Source organism: Athene noctua, chromosome 6 (genome assembly GCF_965140245.1).
Source record: "Athene noctua chromosome 6, bAthNoc1.hap1.1, whole genome shotgun sequence".
NCBI lineage: Eukaryota > Metazoa > Chordata > Aves > Strigiformes > Strigidae > Athene > Athene noctua.
In genome coordinates, this window is record NC_134042.1 from 10,246,572 (window position 1) to 10,264,811 (window position 18,240).

At 43.7% G+C, this 18,240-nt stretch overlaps 1 protein-coding gene across 5 annotated transcripts in view; it reads left to right on the plus strand.

Annotated features, from left to right (window-relative positions):
- Positions 1 to 14,594, plus strand: part of PHF21A (PHD finger protein 21A) — a 137,419-nt gene extending 122,825 nt beyond the window's left edge. For 4 of the 5 annotated variants that reach the window (XM_074909521.1, XM_074909517.1, XM_074909522.1 and 1 more), the window contains exons 15-18: positions 4,785 to 4,940; positions 6,564 to 6,639; positions 6,959 to 7,062; positions 9,016 to 13,591. In XM_074909521.1, coding sequence (XP_074765622.1) covers positions 4,785 to 4,940; positions 6,564 to 6,639; positions 6,959 to 7,062; positions 9,016 to 9,270 — 591 coding nt within the window. In that variant the 3' untranslated portion in view covers positions 9,271 to 13,591. Of the gene's footprint in view, positions 1 to 4,784; positions 4,941 to 6,563; positions 6,640 to 6,958; positions 7,063 to 9,015 lie in introns of all 5 variants that reach the window. The other variant, XM_074909520.1, reaches the window with a different exon arrangement.
- Positions 14,595 to 18,240: the final 3,646 nt, after the last annotated feature.

Here is an 18,240-nt window from a genome sequence, read left to right on the forward strand (position 1 = left end):
GTCTTCTGTTAATATATTCTCATAAAATTGCTGTATAAGCTTGTGCAGTCACATCCCTTTTTTGTGACTCGTTTTCCCCCATTTATACATTTTGCATGGTGCTTCCTTTTCCCATCTGAGTTTTGAGAACTTAGCAATACTTGTAAAAGCCTTTAGCATCCTTCACTGGGAAAATGCTATATAATACTGGAAAAGTACTGTATAGTTAAACACCGACAGTACAAGTTGTGCTGGAGGTAAAGAAAAAGAGGAAAATCAGGTCTTTGGCATTTAAGGAGCTTGCAGCTTAATTAGATGTAGAATGCAGTATACACTGGAATGCTCATGCCACAGTTTATGACCGATGCTGCCACTGAGAACTGTCCTGCCTGTCACCAGCAGTCTTTTCTTATCCCTTAAATGCCTCCTCTGTTGTTCTAGCACAGATATATCTGAGGCCACATTGTGATCTGCATAAGAGAATTGGCATAGCTAAAAATTGTTAGCCAAGATCGTGCCCTAATCCAGTTCATTTTGTAGACACACACATTCTTGTGCCAGCCTCATGCAGGGGACAGAAATAAGTGTCTGGACATAGAGAGAAGGCAGGATGACTTATTTTGGCAGTGAGGCCAGCCCATGTCATGTTGAAGAGGGTCTTCTCTGTTAGCAGATGACATGAATATAGAAAGGTCTCGCTATTATAGGTCAGAAAAAGTCTCTAGTTACAGCCTCCATCTTTTGGGGACTTAAAAATGAAAACACATGCCTAAATAAAAGGCTCTTTCAGAAATCTCAGTTAAAACAATTGAGCAGTTCCTCGGACAGATATAGAAGAAATATTTTTGCATTAGTTTGCCGAGAAGGTCTAATTCCTATAGGCTTTAGAATGGAAATCTGATATTTAGCACTCAAGTAATCTTTGTCTTTAGTCAGCCCATGAAAATTACAGATCAGGCCAAGCACTTGGCACCAGGCACCATGGCCCAGAATGGCCTTCTTGCCTTTCTCCTGAATTGTCGTGACAGGGATAAATTTTGAAGGGAGGATGAAGAAGGAACTTGAGATGGGATTGGTGATAAGGATGGAGGGGCAGAAAGTAGGAATAGAACTTGGGAAAAGAAAGGAAGTAATGCTGAAGTCTACTCTTTTTTTTTTCCCCTTCTTTTTTCTATTTGGCAATTGACTGTGAATCACTTGGTTATGTGTGATTCTCCCTCACCAAGCAGTAGTGACATATTCACCTGGAAGATGGCAATTGCCTCTAAAGGTCAATTACTCAGCAGTAAGAGCAGTGTAAAAATCTCTGTTCTAGTGATGGTCGATGTCTGTGGTCACAAAATGCCTTTTTATTAGTGAACTTTTTATATGAAAATAGTGTTTCAATTCAGAGGAGCATTAGAGAACATTCAGATTGCAAAGTCAAGCCCACAGAAGTTAGGAAATGCAAAAATTATTATTACTTCTTGCATCATACTTTATTCAACTTAATTCACTTGCCTCATACATTATGGTCATCTTTATTTATATGGTCATGAACAATTCCTGTTGCAGAATATTTAGTTTTCCCATGTTGTTCAATTGAAACATACACATAGGCATAGATATTACGTATTCAAACACACAAACTACAGATATTTTTGATTTGATACTCTATTATTCAGTTCTATTGCCTAAAGTCAGGCCCTGCTGCTCTAGACACTTTATAAAAATAAAGAAAACTGTTAGCTGTCCAAAAAGCTTTCATTTATTTTCCTGGTCTCTCGGTGTGGAGGAAGTAGAGCAAAAAGTGATGTTAAATCACTTTTTATGGTCTCCATTCTGAAATTATTCTTCAGTCTCTTCAGCCCGTAGCATGTGTTAGAGCAGCCTCAGTGAGCTCTGCTCTAGCCTAAGCTGGCTGCCTACAGCCTTCACAGAGCTGATCCAGAAGTTGAGATTAATGGGGTGCATGTCACAATATCAAATCCAGCCCCCCTTTATGCATATATTTATTAACTGCCCATAAAATCTGGGGTATTTCTTTGGAATCAAACAGTGCCTGGGATTTTTGTAAGGTCGGTTATTAATTCTGAGGAAATGCCCTGAATTTTACATAACCCAAAATAGGGCTGTGGATTCTGTGCATGTGTGTTGTCATCTCAACACATTCAGCCGCACTGCACGCTGACCAGCTGTGTCACTTCAGGTTTCACAGCATTCCGTTGAATTTAGAAGGTTCTGGGTCGAAATTTCTAGATGTGTCCCCTTCAAGAAACAACTGTATGTGTCTCGCATATGTCTCTCTCTGCAGGGTATTAGACAAAACTGGTTTGGTTTTCAACACAGCGATAATTTTGCACCAAAGCCACTTACAAGTGCCATCATGTAGTCTGTGGCAACCAAAGCATCTTAACACATGTAATTCTCTAGAATAAGAATTTTCTTCTAAAATGTGAGAATTTTCCTCTTAAATTTTTCCTCAGGTTGCAGAGGATTTTGTTTTAGCTTATATGACATCTCCTGCCTGCCTCCTTTTCCTTGTACGCATGAGGAAAATAAGTTCCTCTTATCAGATCACTTCATAAGAGGCATGAAATGTCACCCATTTAGTTCTTCATTTAACACTGAGGAACTCTGGTGTTAAAGGATGAAGCAATACCATAAGCCAGTGTCGTAGTTTAACCCCAGACAGCAGCTAAGCACCACACAGCCACTTGTTCACTCCTCCCCTCTCCCAGTGGGATGGGTAGGAGAATCCAAAAAAAAGTAAAACTCGGGGGATAAGACCAGTTTAATAACTAAAATAAAAATATAAATAGAGAATAAAATATAATAATAATCATTATATAATAATACTTGTAATAAAAAGGAATATAATAAAAAGAGAGAAATAAAACCCAAGAGAAGACAAGTGATTCACAATGCAGTTGCTCACCACCCACTGACCGATGCCCGAGCAGCGATCTGCCCCTCCTGGCTCACTCCCCCCAGTTTATACTCTGAGCATGATGTTCTGCGGTATGGAGTAGCCCTTTGGCTAGTTGGGGTCAGTTCTCCTGGCTGTGCTCCCTCCCAGCCTCTTGTGCACCTGCTTGCTGGCAGAGCAGGGGAAGCTGAGAAATCCTTAACTTAGGATAAGCCCTACTTAGCAACAGCTAAACCATCAGTGTGTTACCAGCATTATACCCACACCGAATCCAAAACACAGCTCTGTACCGGCTACTAGGAAGAAAATTAACTCTATCTTAGCCAAAACCAGGACACCCAGCTCTCAGTTATGCCTGGAAGTTACAGAACCAAAACATGGCACTGAGAATTCACTACAGATTCATCCTTTACAAAACATGACATCAGTGCTAACCTTGGGAATTAAGAGAAGAATAGTCTTACCTTCAAAGAAAGGCCTCATCAGCAATAGAGCCGGGAAATAGAATCCTGAGCAAATTGCTTGTGTGTCATTCTTCTAATATATTTAATATTTTATCCATAGTAGAGATTAGTGTCATTTCTCTTGCCCAGCAACTTAATGTGTAAGTGCACAGCAAAATCTGCTATCACTCCAGATTGATAGAACTTAGCCACGCACGTGAAAAGACCACATGGGTCAAAATGAAACCATGCACACGCAGTTTGATCATACAGGGGAGTGTACACGTGCAGTTTGACTGAACATACACATCTTAAGATCACAATCTTGCAGATCTGGTGTGTGTGTGTGTAACTTTAACTGAAGTCAGAAGTGTGTATTTCAGACTCCAGGTGGGGCCTGGGTTGCCAGGACGGCCCACAGGCAGTGGGAGGAGAGGGCTGGGGTGCCTTTCTCCTCCTCTGTGGATGCTGAGCCATCTTTCTTTCATGCCTCTTTGTTCAAATATATGAAAAACGAAGAAAAACAAACAGAAACACCACCACCGCTCCAAGTATGAGATGGGAGTTACAGGAGGAGAGAGAAAGAAGAAACAGTGACAAAAATCAGACCTACCTTTCTGGGAAGTTAATGGCTGTAGAAAAAAAATTCTCTCTGACAATGATGCAATACTAACTATACCTAGTTTTTTAAGAGACACTGCCAGTAATGTTTTCAATTTTTTCTTTTTAAAACTCCTTAGTTAGAAAATCTCTCTTAGTATTCCTTCGTCTTGGCTCTCAGCTTATGTTAGTGATGAGACATAAACCACTCTCTGTAGAGAATGAGAAAAATTTGAGTCACAGCTTTTTTTGGTGCAACTTGAGCTAACCTAAGTAAAGTAAAAAGAACTGTCTTAGAACATAATTCATTCTGTTCTTTTTCATTTACAAGCACAACACCTTTTCCTTCCAGTTTCATTTTTAAAGGTGACCTAAATATTTGACAGTGTTCTTTCAAGTCCCTCAATTGGGGTTTCTGATGCTTTGTTACTGGCAAGAGAGCCTCATCAGCATTTCTGAAGTGGAGTTGGGCTTACATCCAGAAGTGAGAAGGGTTAAGAAAGTGGGTAGTTCATCACTTTAGGCAAAAATACCCAGGATCAAGGGGGAACCTTAAAGAGGAAAGGCTACAGGGTAGCAGCTGTTAAGAGAAGCTATGGTAATAAGTGTTTGCTGTAACATTTTGCCTTGGGAGGGCAGGGGGGGTGTTTGGGAAGACAGATGTCAGTGTTTGTGATATCCTGCCTGGTTTTCCTGTTTCACAGCCTAAAAAGGACTTGACCATTTGGAATCCCCTTAGAAATAGCTTGTGATGTAAAATTTGCATTCAACTAGGATGTAGATGTCAAAGGTCAAAGTTCACTTTTTGATTTCTCTCTCTCTGTCACCCACACCCCTTCCCCTCAATTTTACAGGGCGATATCCATGAGGATTTTTGCAGTGTTTGCAGAAAAAGCGGGCAGTTGCTGATGTGTGACACATGTTCACGTGTTTATCACCTGGACTGTCTGGACCCGCCTCTGAAAACTATTCCCAAGGGCATGTGGATCTGTCCCAAATGTCAAGACCAGGTATTGTTTGATAGACAGGGAGAGTTATATACAATGCACTACAAAGATTTTACGGTGTTAAAGGAAATACCCAGATCATTTGGCTTACTTAGATCAAGACAGCCTGACACTGAACAAATCTATTTGATCTGTAATAAGGCTTGTGTGAATTTGATCAAATTACCTCTGATGGAATGCGTGCAATTACAAAACTAGGTCTTGCTTCCAGATTTGGGGTCTTTATTTGTTGCCCTTCTGTTTTTACTCTTTTTCTGAGCCAAAGCATGCAGACTTTTGGGAAGGGTTCTCTATGACCCACAGAAATTTTGGTGTTCATCTTAAGCTCGTTGTTTCTTCAAAAGTTATTAGTATATTCTTCCGGACAAATAAATAAAACATTTGCACAAGCCTACCTCGATAGATAGAGCAAATATAAGCCCCTGTTTGCTCATATAAATCAAACACCGGAGAGGTTATCTTCAGTGATCTCTTTAATAATATCATCTAGCATCACTATGAGGACAGGCGAACAGTTTGGTGCCTCTTTCCAGATCCCTCTCTGAAAGTACACAATTGAAATGAACCGGTTATATTTTAATATTTTGTTTATAATTGCGTTGAGATTACAAGACAAAGAAGTAAACTGTGATATTTGCGTGGAACACCAGAAGTTGCAAAGGATTGCCGATAATCAGAAGCCTGAAGCTGTTAGCGTTCTGTCTAATGTAGCATATTGTTTGGTTGCCCACGTGACCTTTGATTAGCCAGATGGTAATGTAAGAAAGCAGCCTGATGTACAGTATGCTATTCAGAAGGATGAAAATGTAAAATTTGAGTGACTTGGTCAGTGGTAACAAGAGAGGAGGGAGTGTTACCACTTCCCTTTTCCTGCTCTCGCCTACTCTCACCTTATCTCTCTTGTTTATTGCTGTGATAGGTTCCCACAAAATTAGGGGGAAAAAATCCTGAGTAATTTTACTCTAAAGTGACCGAGTCCTCTATGTTCTGAGAAACCCCTTTGATTCATTAATTAAAAATGTATATCTTTCCTCTCAAAATACAATTTGTTAGGAATGAATATGTAGGAAGGATCTGAAGGACATAAATGGTGCTTTCCCTTATAAAGAGAGTTTGACAGCTCTATTAAGATGATTCTGATAAGAAGGGGAGATAGGACGGTTTCGTGTTTTACTAGCCAGGAAATGTGGTGTTTGAACGTATGGTGTGGAGACTGTTCTGTGCCATGAAAACTTTTCTCCCAGAATGACTAAGATCAGCAATTTGTCTGAACTATGAAATAATGTTTATGTCTCCTGGCAAGTTTGAGTTCAGATATATTATCCTTTCATTCCTCTTTTAAGTTGTTCAGTTTATATTAGTAGACTATTTGTGGCTATGGAGGGAGTTTGAGAAAATGCTGACATTTGTAAGAAACAAGCCTGCTTTGTGGGAGCCACAATACAGTTGTGAATAATTCCCTCTGTTAAGTCTCAGAACAAGGCTGTGAAGCTTCATGTTATCAGGGCTGAGGCTAATGATAGCCATAAGAGAAAATCCTCGGTCTTTCTCTCTGACTCGCTCTCCTTTTTGCTTTCTTAGAGGTAAGTTGTGTACCAGCTAAATCTCTGAACACTTTTCTTTCAGATGCTAAAGAAGGAAGAAGCAATCCCATGGCCAGGAACTTTAGCAATTGTTCATTCATATATTGCATATAAAGCAGGTAGGAAAATGGAGAACAACACTTTTGTTTCACTTCTAATAATGGAAGATGTTTTTTCGGGAATGGGATAGAATGGTACTTCCTTGACAAAAGGAAATTTAAGGGGAAGAACCTTAATCATTAGTGAAGTGAAGATAGTATTTGTTAAGCCTTCTGTGATGCTTGTGTATGTAGGTGAAGTTTTGGGGGTGGTGTAGTGCACAAGTTGTTGAATTGACTTTAAACACAGTTACTCTCTTTACATGAAACAGTTTAGACCTTCTATCTGCTGTTGTAACAGGAACATTTTAAATATTCTGATTAATATTCTATTTTGCAGCAAAAGAAGAGGAAAAACAGAAACTACTTAAATGGAGTTCAGATTTAAAACAGGAAAGAGAACAACTAGAGCAGAAGGTCAAACAGCTCAGCAATTCTATAACGGTGAGCATTGCCCTCCCTAATAACTCTGCACCTGTGTTCTGGTGCCAGAACGCAGAGAGAAAACTACAGAGTGACTCCATGTACTAGACCTGTCTTCCACTGGATTTACTGAGAATTGAGTGAGCGCTTTTTCCTTTGCTTTTTAGGACTTTGGGGAGCAGGAATGAAATACAGGCAACATATACTTACATTGAGTCACTTACACATGATCCATGCTGGCTATGTGTTGTAGACGTACAGTGATCTATAATATCAGCAGGTGACAAACATGACCCAGAGCATTATTGTCTGTGGGCAGTAGATTAAGTCAGATTCTCCAGTGGCTCACTTAAATAAGAATGGTTGGGCCTCCGTGTGTAATAAGACTCTTGGTGCGCTTTCCAGACCTCCCTAATACAAAAGTGACCGTTTACTCACACTGACTCTCAGGCTCTTGACATGTTGCCTTGGCAGTCAGCAGCTGGGCACTGTGCGTGCTTCTGCATAATATTAATTAGATGATGGCATACTTTGAACCAGAAGCTGTAGTTTGCATCTTAGTTTATCTCAGTAATTGGAGCATATATGTTAATTTGCTCTCTATTCTCACCTTAATATGCAAACCGGGCTCTTGAGTTGCCAGGGTAAAATTTGTGCCCCTCTCTGAGCATAACCCTAGCCAGTATCACAGAATGTAAAACAGTGAAATTTCTTGTGTGGCAGCATCTGTAAAGCTGGATACGTAAGTACAGACTTCTCAAATACAGATGCACTTTCTGGTCTGCCTGTCTTTACCTATTAGAACCAAAGTAAGTGTCCCATGTTTATAGACCCCTAAAAGCTGATAATACAAATAAAACGATGGTGAGCAGACAAGTGGTGAGAGGTGCTAGTAAGCATTTTGGGAGACTGTCATCTTCTGGTTAGCAGTAGCTGGCCATAACCTGAGCAGCACTAGAGCACTGTTTCTCAGTGATGTACTGAGGCAGATGCAAGCCCTTAACATGAGGGATTCACAGTAGGTAAGGAGAAAGCTTTATTTTCTATGATCAGGTAATTGTTTATACTTCCATTGGAACTGCCAGAAAAAGACACATTAGGTCTAAATTTTGTGGTGCTTTTATGATGCCACGAGCTGCGTGTGAAAATAGTAAAGCTGAAACCAACAGTGTCTGCAGATCAACAGTGTCTGCAGATCAGCGTGGATAAAAGGTTTAAAAAATGTAGGAAAGTTCCCATCTTCGTGTAAGAACCTGAATGTTACAGACATAGCTACCAGCTCCTCCTTTATGAGAGTTTCAAATACAGATATAAGCAGTTTTTCACCCTTGAAACATAATTTGTGGGCTTTTTTTTAAGTTATCTTACCCTGACTCTTAACTGATGAGCTAGCTAGGTTACTACTGCTTCTAAGAGAAAAAAGTGGTCACAAAATGAGATTTTCAAGTGAAGAAGGGCTTCTTTTTCTTTTCAAGTGCCCCTTTATTTATTGAGAGGAGGAAGTGATGTTCCTGCTAAAATGTACGTGAAAGCAAAGGCTGTATCCCATTAGTGGCATGCACACACACTGTCAGCAGTCAGCTGCAGTAGGATGCCTTAGTTTGCAGATCTGAGCTAAAGAAATTTCAGCAATGCAATACTAATAGAAAAAATAATAAGAACATATACTTGGAAGTTTCCCTTCAAAGGGAACACGAAAGGATGGAGCTGTGTTCGTTTGCAAAGCACCTTGGGATGAAAGGGGGCCACACCAGGTGACAGCTACGTACTGGCAGTTTAATTCCTCAGCCTGCAAACAGGAATTCTCCTGTGAACACAGCCCCGAGACTCTTTTTCTTCTAGGCTGGGGAAGTGAAATTGTAGCTGCAGTCTTTTCTGCGTGCTTACCTTTAGATCTGTGAATATCGTTTTCCTTCTCTTACCTTCTTTCATTCATAAGCTTGAACTTATTACTGCTTTTCTGTTTTGCTGCAGAAATGCATGGAAATGAAGAATACCATCCTTGCAAAACAGAAGGAGATGCACAGCTCCTTGGAGAAGGTAAAACAGCTGATCCGCCTCATCCAAGGCATCGACCTTTCAAAACCCATAAACTCTGAGGTCAATTCAGTAGCCATCTCCAACGGCATGGACTCCACTAACAATACTAATGCTGCCACCTCCACCTTAGCCCCCTCCCCTTCCCAGAGCTGCATGGTGAACTGTAACAAGGGCGATGAGACTAAATAACACAGTGAAGTTAAGAAGGAGCCAAGGGAGGTGGCGGCGAGGAGGAAGAGCAAAATAACGAAACTCTAGAAAAGCAAAACTGGATTTCTTCTGGAAAGTGCAGAATTCTTTAGTTCTTTGGTTCCAGAGAGAGCGTGAAGATGCTTGTGCCAGGCGGCACCGGAGTTTGCCAATTGATCCTTCTTATTCTGTGTGTAATGCAAAGTTTGGACCATGTTACATGAATAGTGCCAGCTGGGGGTTCTTTGCCAGCACCATGCCAAGTGAAATAATATATTTACTCTCTCTATATTTTACACCAGTGTGTGCCTGCAGCAGCCTCCACAGCCACTATAGGTTTCTTTTATTTTTGTTTGGGGTGAGGAGCAGGGATGAGGGAGGAGAGCAGGTTTCAAATCCTTATTTGCAGAACAGTTTGTTTAGCTAGGGGAAAACAAAAACAAGTCCAAAGAGCCTGTGGGCTTTTCCTGTTTCTAAACTCTCAGTACTATTAAACCAAAAACCCAGAAATATAAATTATCAAATCCCAGTGCCCAGAAGGGACAAGTCTATCAAATAAGCAGTATTTACTATTGTTTAGACAGGAGACATACAAAAGGAAAGGAAATGGACTTTTCACTGAGTAACCAGCACATGTACAGGCTGAGGATCTACTGTCCCAACAGCTTTGGGTTAATCCTGTTTCTTCACATTAAACAACAGACATGCTTTGCAGAATTGGTTTGGTCCTCACACTCATCCAGAAAGCCTGTGTTGGGAATGGGAAAATAGAGGGCCAGAATCCAGGGTCAGCTTGGAGCATTGGATGGAGGTGTCCCAAGAGAAAGTGTGCATCAATTACTTGAAAATGAGATCCCAACACTTTTCTATAAACAACAAAGGTATCCTGAACAAAGTAGCACATGACCCAGACGTGTGAACTGAACAGAGAAATGTCCTTTTCTTTCACTTCCTTTCTCTTCTTTTGGTAACAAGAACTAAATAAGAAATAGAAAAGCTGTTTTTCAGGCTGACAGTCTAATTAAAGAGGTAGATGGGACCTTGCATGGTATAGATTAGAAGTAATAGTGTCAGTGAGATACAGTGAGTCTTTGTGAGTCCTTGTGTCATCGTTTTGGGCACTGTTTTTTTATGCAAGGGCAAAATCTTTGTATCTGGGGGAAAAAAAAAAAACAACTTTTTTAAATTAAAAAGGAAAATAAAAGATATTGAGGTCTTCCTAGTGTTACTTAAAATAAGATCAAGGTAAGAAACATTGTAAAAAAAAAAAAAATACAAAAGTGCTATTTGTTTCCTAAACAAGTGATTTCTATTAAAAAGGTGTCAGAACTGGAGAAAATGCTGTGTACTTAGAATTTTTTAACACAGACTTTGCTTATTTATGATGACATTCTGCTGTGTTTGTGTTTTAAAATCCAATGGGACAGTTTCCATAGATTATACCATACATGCTACTGGCTCTAAAGAGAATCAAATCCTACAGTGCTGGATCTCACCGCACCTGGAGGATCTGCCAGGCTTGTCTCTGCTGTTGCCATATCTCCCCCATTCTTTCATGTGTTTGTAACCCAGAGAAAAGCAGTTGGCAGCGTGCTTGTGTAAGGCTTTTATAGTTTTGTGATACGGACTGATTAGAGCTTGAGAATGAAAGACAGTGAGTTGGCTGAACTGAAATCGCCCTCTGTTATACCCTCTTGTTTAAGGAGTTCATCTCTTTCGCATAATCTTTTCACTCTAGATAGCAAAGCTTCCTGTTACTGTGAGGTCTGTCTCAGTTTACAGTGTTGATTCTGGTCACTTAGGGTTGTGTCCCAGATCTGCCTAGTTTCACTACTGCACATAAACGTTTGGGCAAACCCCGCTTCCACTGGAAGTGCTGGGAAAAGTCCCTTTACTTCCAGTGGGAGCAGAGTCGAGCCGCTACACACACGATGTGAGGCAGAGGCCCTGGTGCGGTGCCCTTGAGAGCGTGTGTTGGGTGGTGAGCCAGACCTGCTCGGCTGTTTCTAGTGGAAGATAGAAAAGCTTTGGATCTCAAGGATGTATTTCTGAGCAAGAAGTGAACACTCCAGACACTACATAACCTGAGAGAGTCTCTTTGCTGCCACAGCCAAGTACGCTTCTGCGGGATTCTTGGAGCTGTTTTCTTCCTTCTCCTTTAGGTTGCCCTTCTGCCCTTTATTAAGGACTTTTATTCCTCCTGCAGGAGTGTGCACTATTTTCAGCTCTGAGCTCAGAACTGGTATCCAGAGTTCTCACATTTGTCTGTAGTTGGGAAAGTGACTCTTACGTGCACTTCTCAGCTGAACCTGTGATAACCTCGACTCTGTCTTTTGATGTTTGAGTTCTGTTCTGGAACTAGGGGAGCTGGAGGGGTAAGATAGCACAGGTGGCAGGGAGGCAGCTGGGCAGGCGACGTCAAAACTGATCAAACTAAAAATGGCCTTGCATCAACCCAGTTACCAGTGGGGGTCATTATCACAGTGCAGCACTGGGCCAGCAACGCGTAACATTGAAACAAGGGACTGTATTTCAAGGGATGAAGAGGAAAAACAAACTGATCATGAGCCTTCTTTCTTTAGAATATGAGCCAGCAGCTAAGGGCCAGATACTCAGGAGAAAGTGCCATTTTGGCGAGGTTTTTCTCTAGTTGGCCACTTGGGTAAACCTTAACATCATTTTCTGAAGCATCGAGTACGTTCCTGGATAGGTGCGCTGAGTCTTTGTGATTCCCATGTTCTTATTTCTGGTGTTCGGAGCTCTCTGGGAAGCACCACACTATTTGGGGATAGCAAGCTATGCCTGAAGACTTGATAGCCCCTGTGTTTTCTTTGCCAATTCAGGAGGGGATGGAAGTGAAATACACTGGTAGCCATATTTAAATTTGAGTGCAGTTAACCAGCTAGGACATGTTAAAAGAGCTATTACTGCTTTTCTGAGGCATCTGCTTGTCTCCAGAATCCAAGTAGATAGGTATAGACTTTTATGTCCCTTTTGTTCAGCATTTGTGTTCAAGACTATAAAAGGATGCCTTTAGTTAATCATTACCTGTCAGAGAAATTATCTTAACTTAGACTTTTTGATGCTGCTAAGTAGTTTTCCCCCTCTCTCCCACTGATCCTCTTTGGATGCTTTCCGTCCTGGCTCTGCAGTGGCATCAGTCAATAGACAAGGAGCATTCCCAGGGCTGCACTGACACTGGCAATGATGCTGCTACATAGACACAAATAAATTGGGGTTATCTGTGCCCGATTAGCAACACCAGGGTGCAAGAGGAATTGGCATTTGCTAAATACAGAGGAACTTTTTTTTTTTTTTTCTAGCTGCTCTAAGAGGTTCCAGGCAAAGGAGAAATTTAAACTCTAACAACTTAAAGCTCAAGCTCGTCTTCTAGGTTTGGATTGATCTGTTTTTTTTCTCATGTAATATTTGAGTTAGAGTGAGTTTGTACTAAAACTTCTGCTCTTTGGGAAGCTGACATAATGACTGGCGTTTTGTATTTCCAAACTACCATCAAGATATTAACTAATTCTTATGTCATTGCTTGTCATTGGTGGGAAATAAGTGGCTTTTAAATCTCTGTTATAAAGGAGGAGATGAGACCACAGAGGAAGCTTATACCAGAGATGGTCCTGGCTCTCAGCCCAGTGCTAAGGGCTTTAAGAAGTCACCCTGCTTCTTTGGTCAGAAATAGAGTAAGCTTTGCAGAAGTAGTTTTTTCCCTTCTCCTTGCAATCTCTTCTTTAAACAGCTGGAAAGGTGTGTTGTGGTCAGAGTGGGAAAGTGAGCGTACGACCTGGCTAGAAGAATTAGTATTATCCTCATTGCCTCCATTTAGAGCCAGCAGTGGTTTTAGTGCTGTACAAAATGTGATAAAGGCAATGCTGCTAGGGATGATTGGCAGGTAGGGTGAGTAGCACGGATGATTCTTCGAGGACATCATTAGCCAGGAGTTGCCATGTTGGTGGGAGGAACTAACGGTTTGCATGAGCAAAATAAGGACTTTGTTCTTTGTTGCAAGCAAGTCTCTGTCCATGGGGATATGAATTAAAAGCCATTAACCTAGAAATTAAAGAGGTGATAGTTTTATGGGCAGATCTGTTGGTTTTGTTGTTGGTAGGAAAAACAATATTGTATTTTATCCTTCCTAGCTGACAAGGCTTAAGAAAGCAAATCTGTATTCCAGCTGTCTAGAAATGTGAACCCTAATTGTGACCTCCTTGGCTTCGAATCATCTTCATCCCTGTACTGTTGCAGAGACAGCCCCGAAAAGCAGCAAGGTCAGCATTCAGGAGAACCCAGAGTGAAACCTCTCTCTTAGCCCCACCAGGCTGTGGCAGCCCACAGTACAGGGAGTAAACTAAAATTCCCTTCCCATGTGGATACAGTGGAAAATATTTGTGAATTTGCAGTGCACATGTTTCTCTCTTTTTTTTTCCCCAGCTGGGTTGTACCCTGCCCTCTTTGCTTCTGAAGCACTAATGTTGAATACATGTTTTTTTAATAAAACATGCTTTTAAAATATCATATTCAGATGTCAAACCAAAATTCACTCTTTTACTGAGGGCCTCTCTCAGTGAGCTGCTCAGATCACCACTGAAATAATTCCTTGTGGACCATGCCCCTTTGGGCAGAATTTGTTGTGTCTTCTCAGAACTGTTTTGACCCTTCTTCACCTCCATTTGTCCTTCCTTGGGATTCTGAAGATCCAGGGCAAGTTCAACCTTGCTGGGTTACTGCAGAGAGTTTTGTGACAAGTGTGTAGAAGAAGAGTCAGGAACCTGGAGAAAGAGGAAGATGTTTTGTCGTGCAGCTAATTCATTTGGCGCTTAGGCTTGCCTGGCCAACAAACTACCTCAGCAAAGGCCATCCCCAAGCACTATGTGGATTCTGTAGTTTCTGGCATTCAGAAGGCAAGAGGTCTCTCAAGAACCCTTCCAGCAGCCAGCTAGGTCCTGGTCTCTGAGGGCACGCGAGCAAGCCTCGCAGTGACACACCGGTGGATTCTTGGTTTCAGTGGTCAGACCTGGACCAGGGAATGCCCTAAAAATCAGGTGGGATCAGGAAAACACAAGAGCTGCAGACATCTTGTCTCCAGGTGATTGCCGTCTTACTCAGATCCTTCTTTAAGCCTCAGTCCTGTTTGTAACACCTACAGAATGGAATGTAATACTTGAAAAATATGACTCTCTTTCTCCTTTACCTTTAGCTCCCATTCCCCCGTGTTTATCTTTTATCTGGGACAAAAACTTTCTGCATCATTGTGTCTTGTATAGGCTGAGCACATAGTTGAAACTTGCCAATAAAGAAAATTATTTATACCATGCACTGGTAAGCTTGGTAATTACAGACCCATGAAAAGACAAACACCTCTCCTAGAGGTTAATTTAATATGTGGGCTTGTTTCAGAAAACCAAGACCTTACCTGTGTGAGGGTCTGTCTCTATCCCCTGTCAGTATTACTAAACTACCCAAGTAGTGAACAGCAGACAGGCCTGCCGAGAGCATCGGTGCTGTGAACATCGCTGTGCAAGTCCCTGGAGTGTCGCATGAGAGCAGCCAGGCCAGGGCTTCTCCCCACTCACCCCCCCGCCCCGGGCCAGAGCTGCATGCTGCAGGGACAAAGGAAAGGACAGAAGCCTCTTTTGAGAAGCAAGGGCAGTGAGAAGGGGTATGGGGCTGGAGACTGGGGAAGAGAAGAGAGGAAGTGGGAGGAGCAAAGGAAACGAAAATTGTGTGAGGTAAAACAGAGCAGAGAGAAGAAATGGAAAGAGATGGGAAGGAGGGAAAGTGAGGGTAGGAAAAATCCAGGAGTGAAACAGGGCTCTCTTGTGAGAGACAGGTATTGCTGAAGTTACTGGCTCTGAAAGTTCAATGGAAAAACTAGAGCAAAAAGGCTCATTATCCTACCTCGATTTCTGATCTGGGGTGATCTGTATTCCAAAAGGACCAAGTGCGGTGGGAGAAAAGAGCTGCTTGGCAGCAGAGTGGGAATGAAGTGGCACTAAGTCATCCCTAGCTCTGCTTCTGGTGCTGAGTGATCCCATCCTGACGAGAGCCGCCTTTGACTTCTCTGCTACGTGGGATAGGCTGATCAAGCAGACCTTGGGGCAGCCAGAGCCCACTCTGATCTGGACCACATTAATTAAAAATTTTCAGGGCTAGAAATACTCCTGAGACTAGCTAAAGGTTTGGCTGTGCCAGTGTGATCACACCTTCCTAGTTCAAGTGTCACCATCAGCCTAGTTGAAACCAGCATCAGCTTCCAGAGCCCTCAGCCCCGAGTGAGCGGAGGAGATGACGCCGGGCAGGACCTGTGACTCAGGTACTTCTCAGCCATTTCTTGGAGTATCTGTGCAAGATTCCTGCTCTGTCACATCTGGCAGTTGTATGCCAAAACACCTCTGTGCAGCAATGCCTCCCTGTTTTCTTAGGATCTGGTTTCTTTAGGGACACATGCAAAGGGGCGCTTCACCCGTGCAGGTAGGCAGAGCCATGTGGTAAGCTCAGCGTAGCCCTCCAGGAGCTGAGGGTAGCATCAAGGCTACATTAAGCAGTAGCCCACAGGGCACCCTCCTGGGAGAATGGCTGTCCCAGCTCTCTTGTGTTGCAGAGAGTAAGCTCTGTGTCTGTTCTTCTTCACTCCCTAGTACCCAAGCGAGTGTCAAATGCTTCAGACAGAGAAACTCAGCCCAGTCCCCGTCTAGGAAGGAAGAAGTACTTAAGGGCATGTTTACTGTCATCAGGAGTGCCGAGGGAACTCAAAAGACTTGTAAGCTTGGCTCAGTGTCCTGGGTGGAGGAGGTGGCACGGAAAGACAGGAGCAATGAGCAATATTGGTCTGCTGGCGCTCAGCTCAGCAGAGTTTTCACCACCTGGGGAATCTGAATCTTTTTCCTTTATCCTAAATTTACACCGGCAAATATAGACCTCGACCAATTCCTGCCCCTTTGTCGCCTGCCTTCTTCTAGCTGCATCGCTGGAAAAGAAATGAACTACTGTTGCCTCTGAGCTTCGAGAAAGCCCTTTTCTCAGTGAGCAACCGGAACGGTGCTGGAGGTGTAGCTCAGGTGGGGAAGGGAGGCAGTGGCAGACACAGGTCCAGCGCTGACACGGGCTCGGCGCCAGCCTTGGTTTTGGATCCCAGGCACTGAGGGTTGATACTGCAGCAGCACTGGGAAGACGCTGTGCACGTGCAAGCACGGGCAGGGGCTCCCCTTGCTCGTTGTCCTGCTCTTAGCCTCCCAGGTGGGGCGTGCCAAAATTGAAGGGAGGGGAGGGCGCTTATGTAAAAAAGAAAGCAAGCAAGCCCTCCGTGTCTTGCATTCCCTTCCGTAAAGCGGGTACTGGCAGTTCTGACATGGCGAGAGCTGTTTTTTGTGGGCTGCGGGCACCCGGGAGCAGGCGCTGTTGAAAGAAGAGGTACAGTCGTGCTCCGTGCTGGGTGCAGCAGGAGGCTGCATGTATCTGCTTGATCTGGGCTAATGTGTAATTTCTAATGATAGTCTCATACGTTTCTTTAATTATCACTGGCATCAAAACAGTGACTGACTCTAGAGCCAGGAGTAGCGTCTCACCCGTCAGCTCTCCCTTCCAGAAGGTACATTGTCTCGGAGTCGATCCTGATGCCACATGTGACAGGCAGTCAAGACCCTCCTTAAGGAGGGTTTTTGCTACCATGTGAGCCCTGAGGCTGGGGCAGCTTCCTAGCGGCCCCACACAACCAGAGCCAACAGGCAGCCATGTCTCATGAGCTGCTTCGCTCCAGTTACAGCTGCAGGGCCCCCCCAAGAACCCTTCTACGCTGGCAGAGTCATCTTGGCCGCTTCTCATAGTCCCACAGAAGCAAAGCACGGGTTGCAAACTCCAGTAAGCAAAGATGAAGCAAGATAACGGGGGAGATTGCTAGTGCCAACCTGTTCAGGCTCCTGCAGAGGAAGGAAACAACTTCGCTGCATCAACAGCAGCAGAGCCCGTGGCGCAGAGAAGTGATGGTGAGCTGCTGCTTTCCTGGGGGGTCTGGTGCAGCAGTGGGGTGGCTTCCCATGTGGTGTTTTGTCTTTTGGGGGCTGACTGGCTCTAATCTGCAAACACCCACCGTGTCGTCCGCAGCCGAGGGCGGGCGGGTTGTGAAGGCAGCTCTGCTTGAATAGAGAAAATACTCAGGCCGCGATCACGGCTTCACGTTCCTGCCGTTGTGCTGGCACCACCTCAGTAGACTTGTTGCTACCACCACCCCGCCTGCGTGCCCTGCTTCGTCCCGTCCTCCCACACCCCAGCGTTTCACCTGAGACCGAGCTGTAAAGCGAGAGCCCTGGCTTGGGGTCGGACCAGGAGCTGATGCTGAAGGGTGCCGTGGCCGAGCCCCGGTCCCTCCCCAGCCTGCCCAAGTTCTCCAGGTGCTTTTGGTGAAGACCCCCCAGTTCTGGCAGTGCAGCCCCCCTGCAGCCGCGGGCCTGGTGCTGCGAGGGGACGGTGGCAGCTTCTCTCCTGGCCGGGTTTCCACACGGCGAAGCCACGGCTCTGCCCTCAGTGAGCCGGTGCTGCCCGCACTGCCCCTCTCCCCACCCGTCTACTGTCCTTGCAGGCCCTGGTGTAAAATGCCCTTTCTGACTGGTAATGCTCTGTTGTCACAGAATCACATCATGAGAACGCCGACTTGTGAGCTGGTTTGGGTTTTTTAAATATCTCTATTTTTTTTAGCCTGATGCTCATAGTGATCTGCAGTCTCTTTGCTGCCTTCAAGTCCCTTGTGGTTTCAGTTTTGGTACAAATGTGTTTAGATTTTAGCAAATTAAAGTGGGGGGGGAGGGGGCACAGATCTGATCAATTTGTATTTATTTATTTTAACATTTTACTAAATAAAACACAATAAAATCTCTTGTCTCCTTAGCTGTATGTACCAGGTGGGGACAGCGGGTCACACAGGCACAGGGGACAGCACGGTGCCTGCAGAAAGTCCCCCGACCC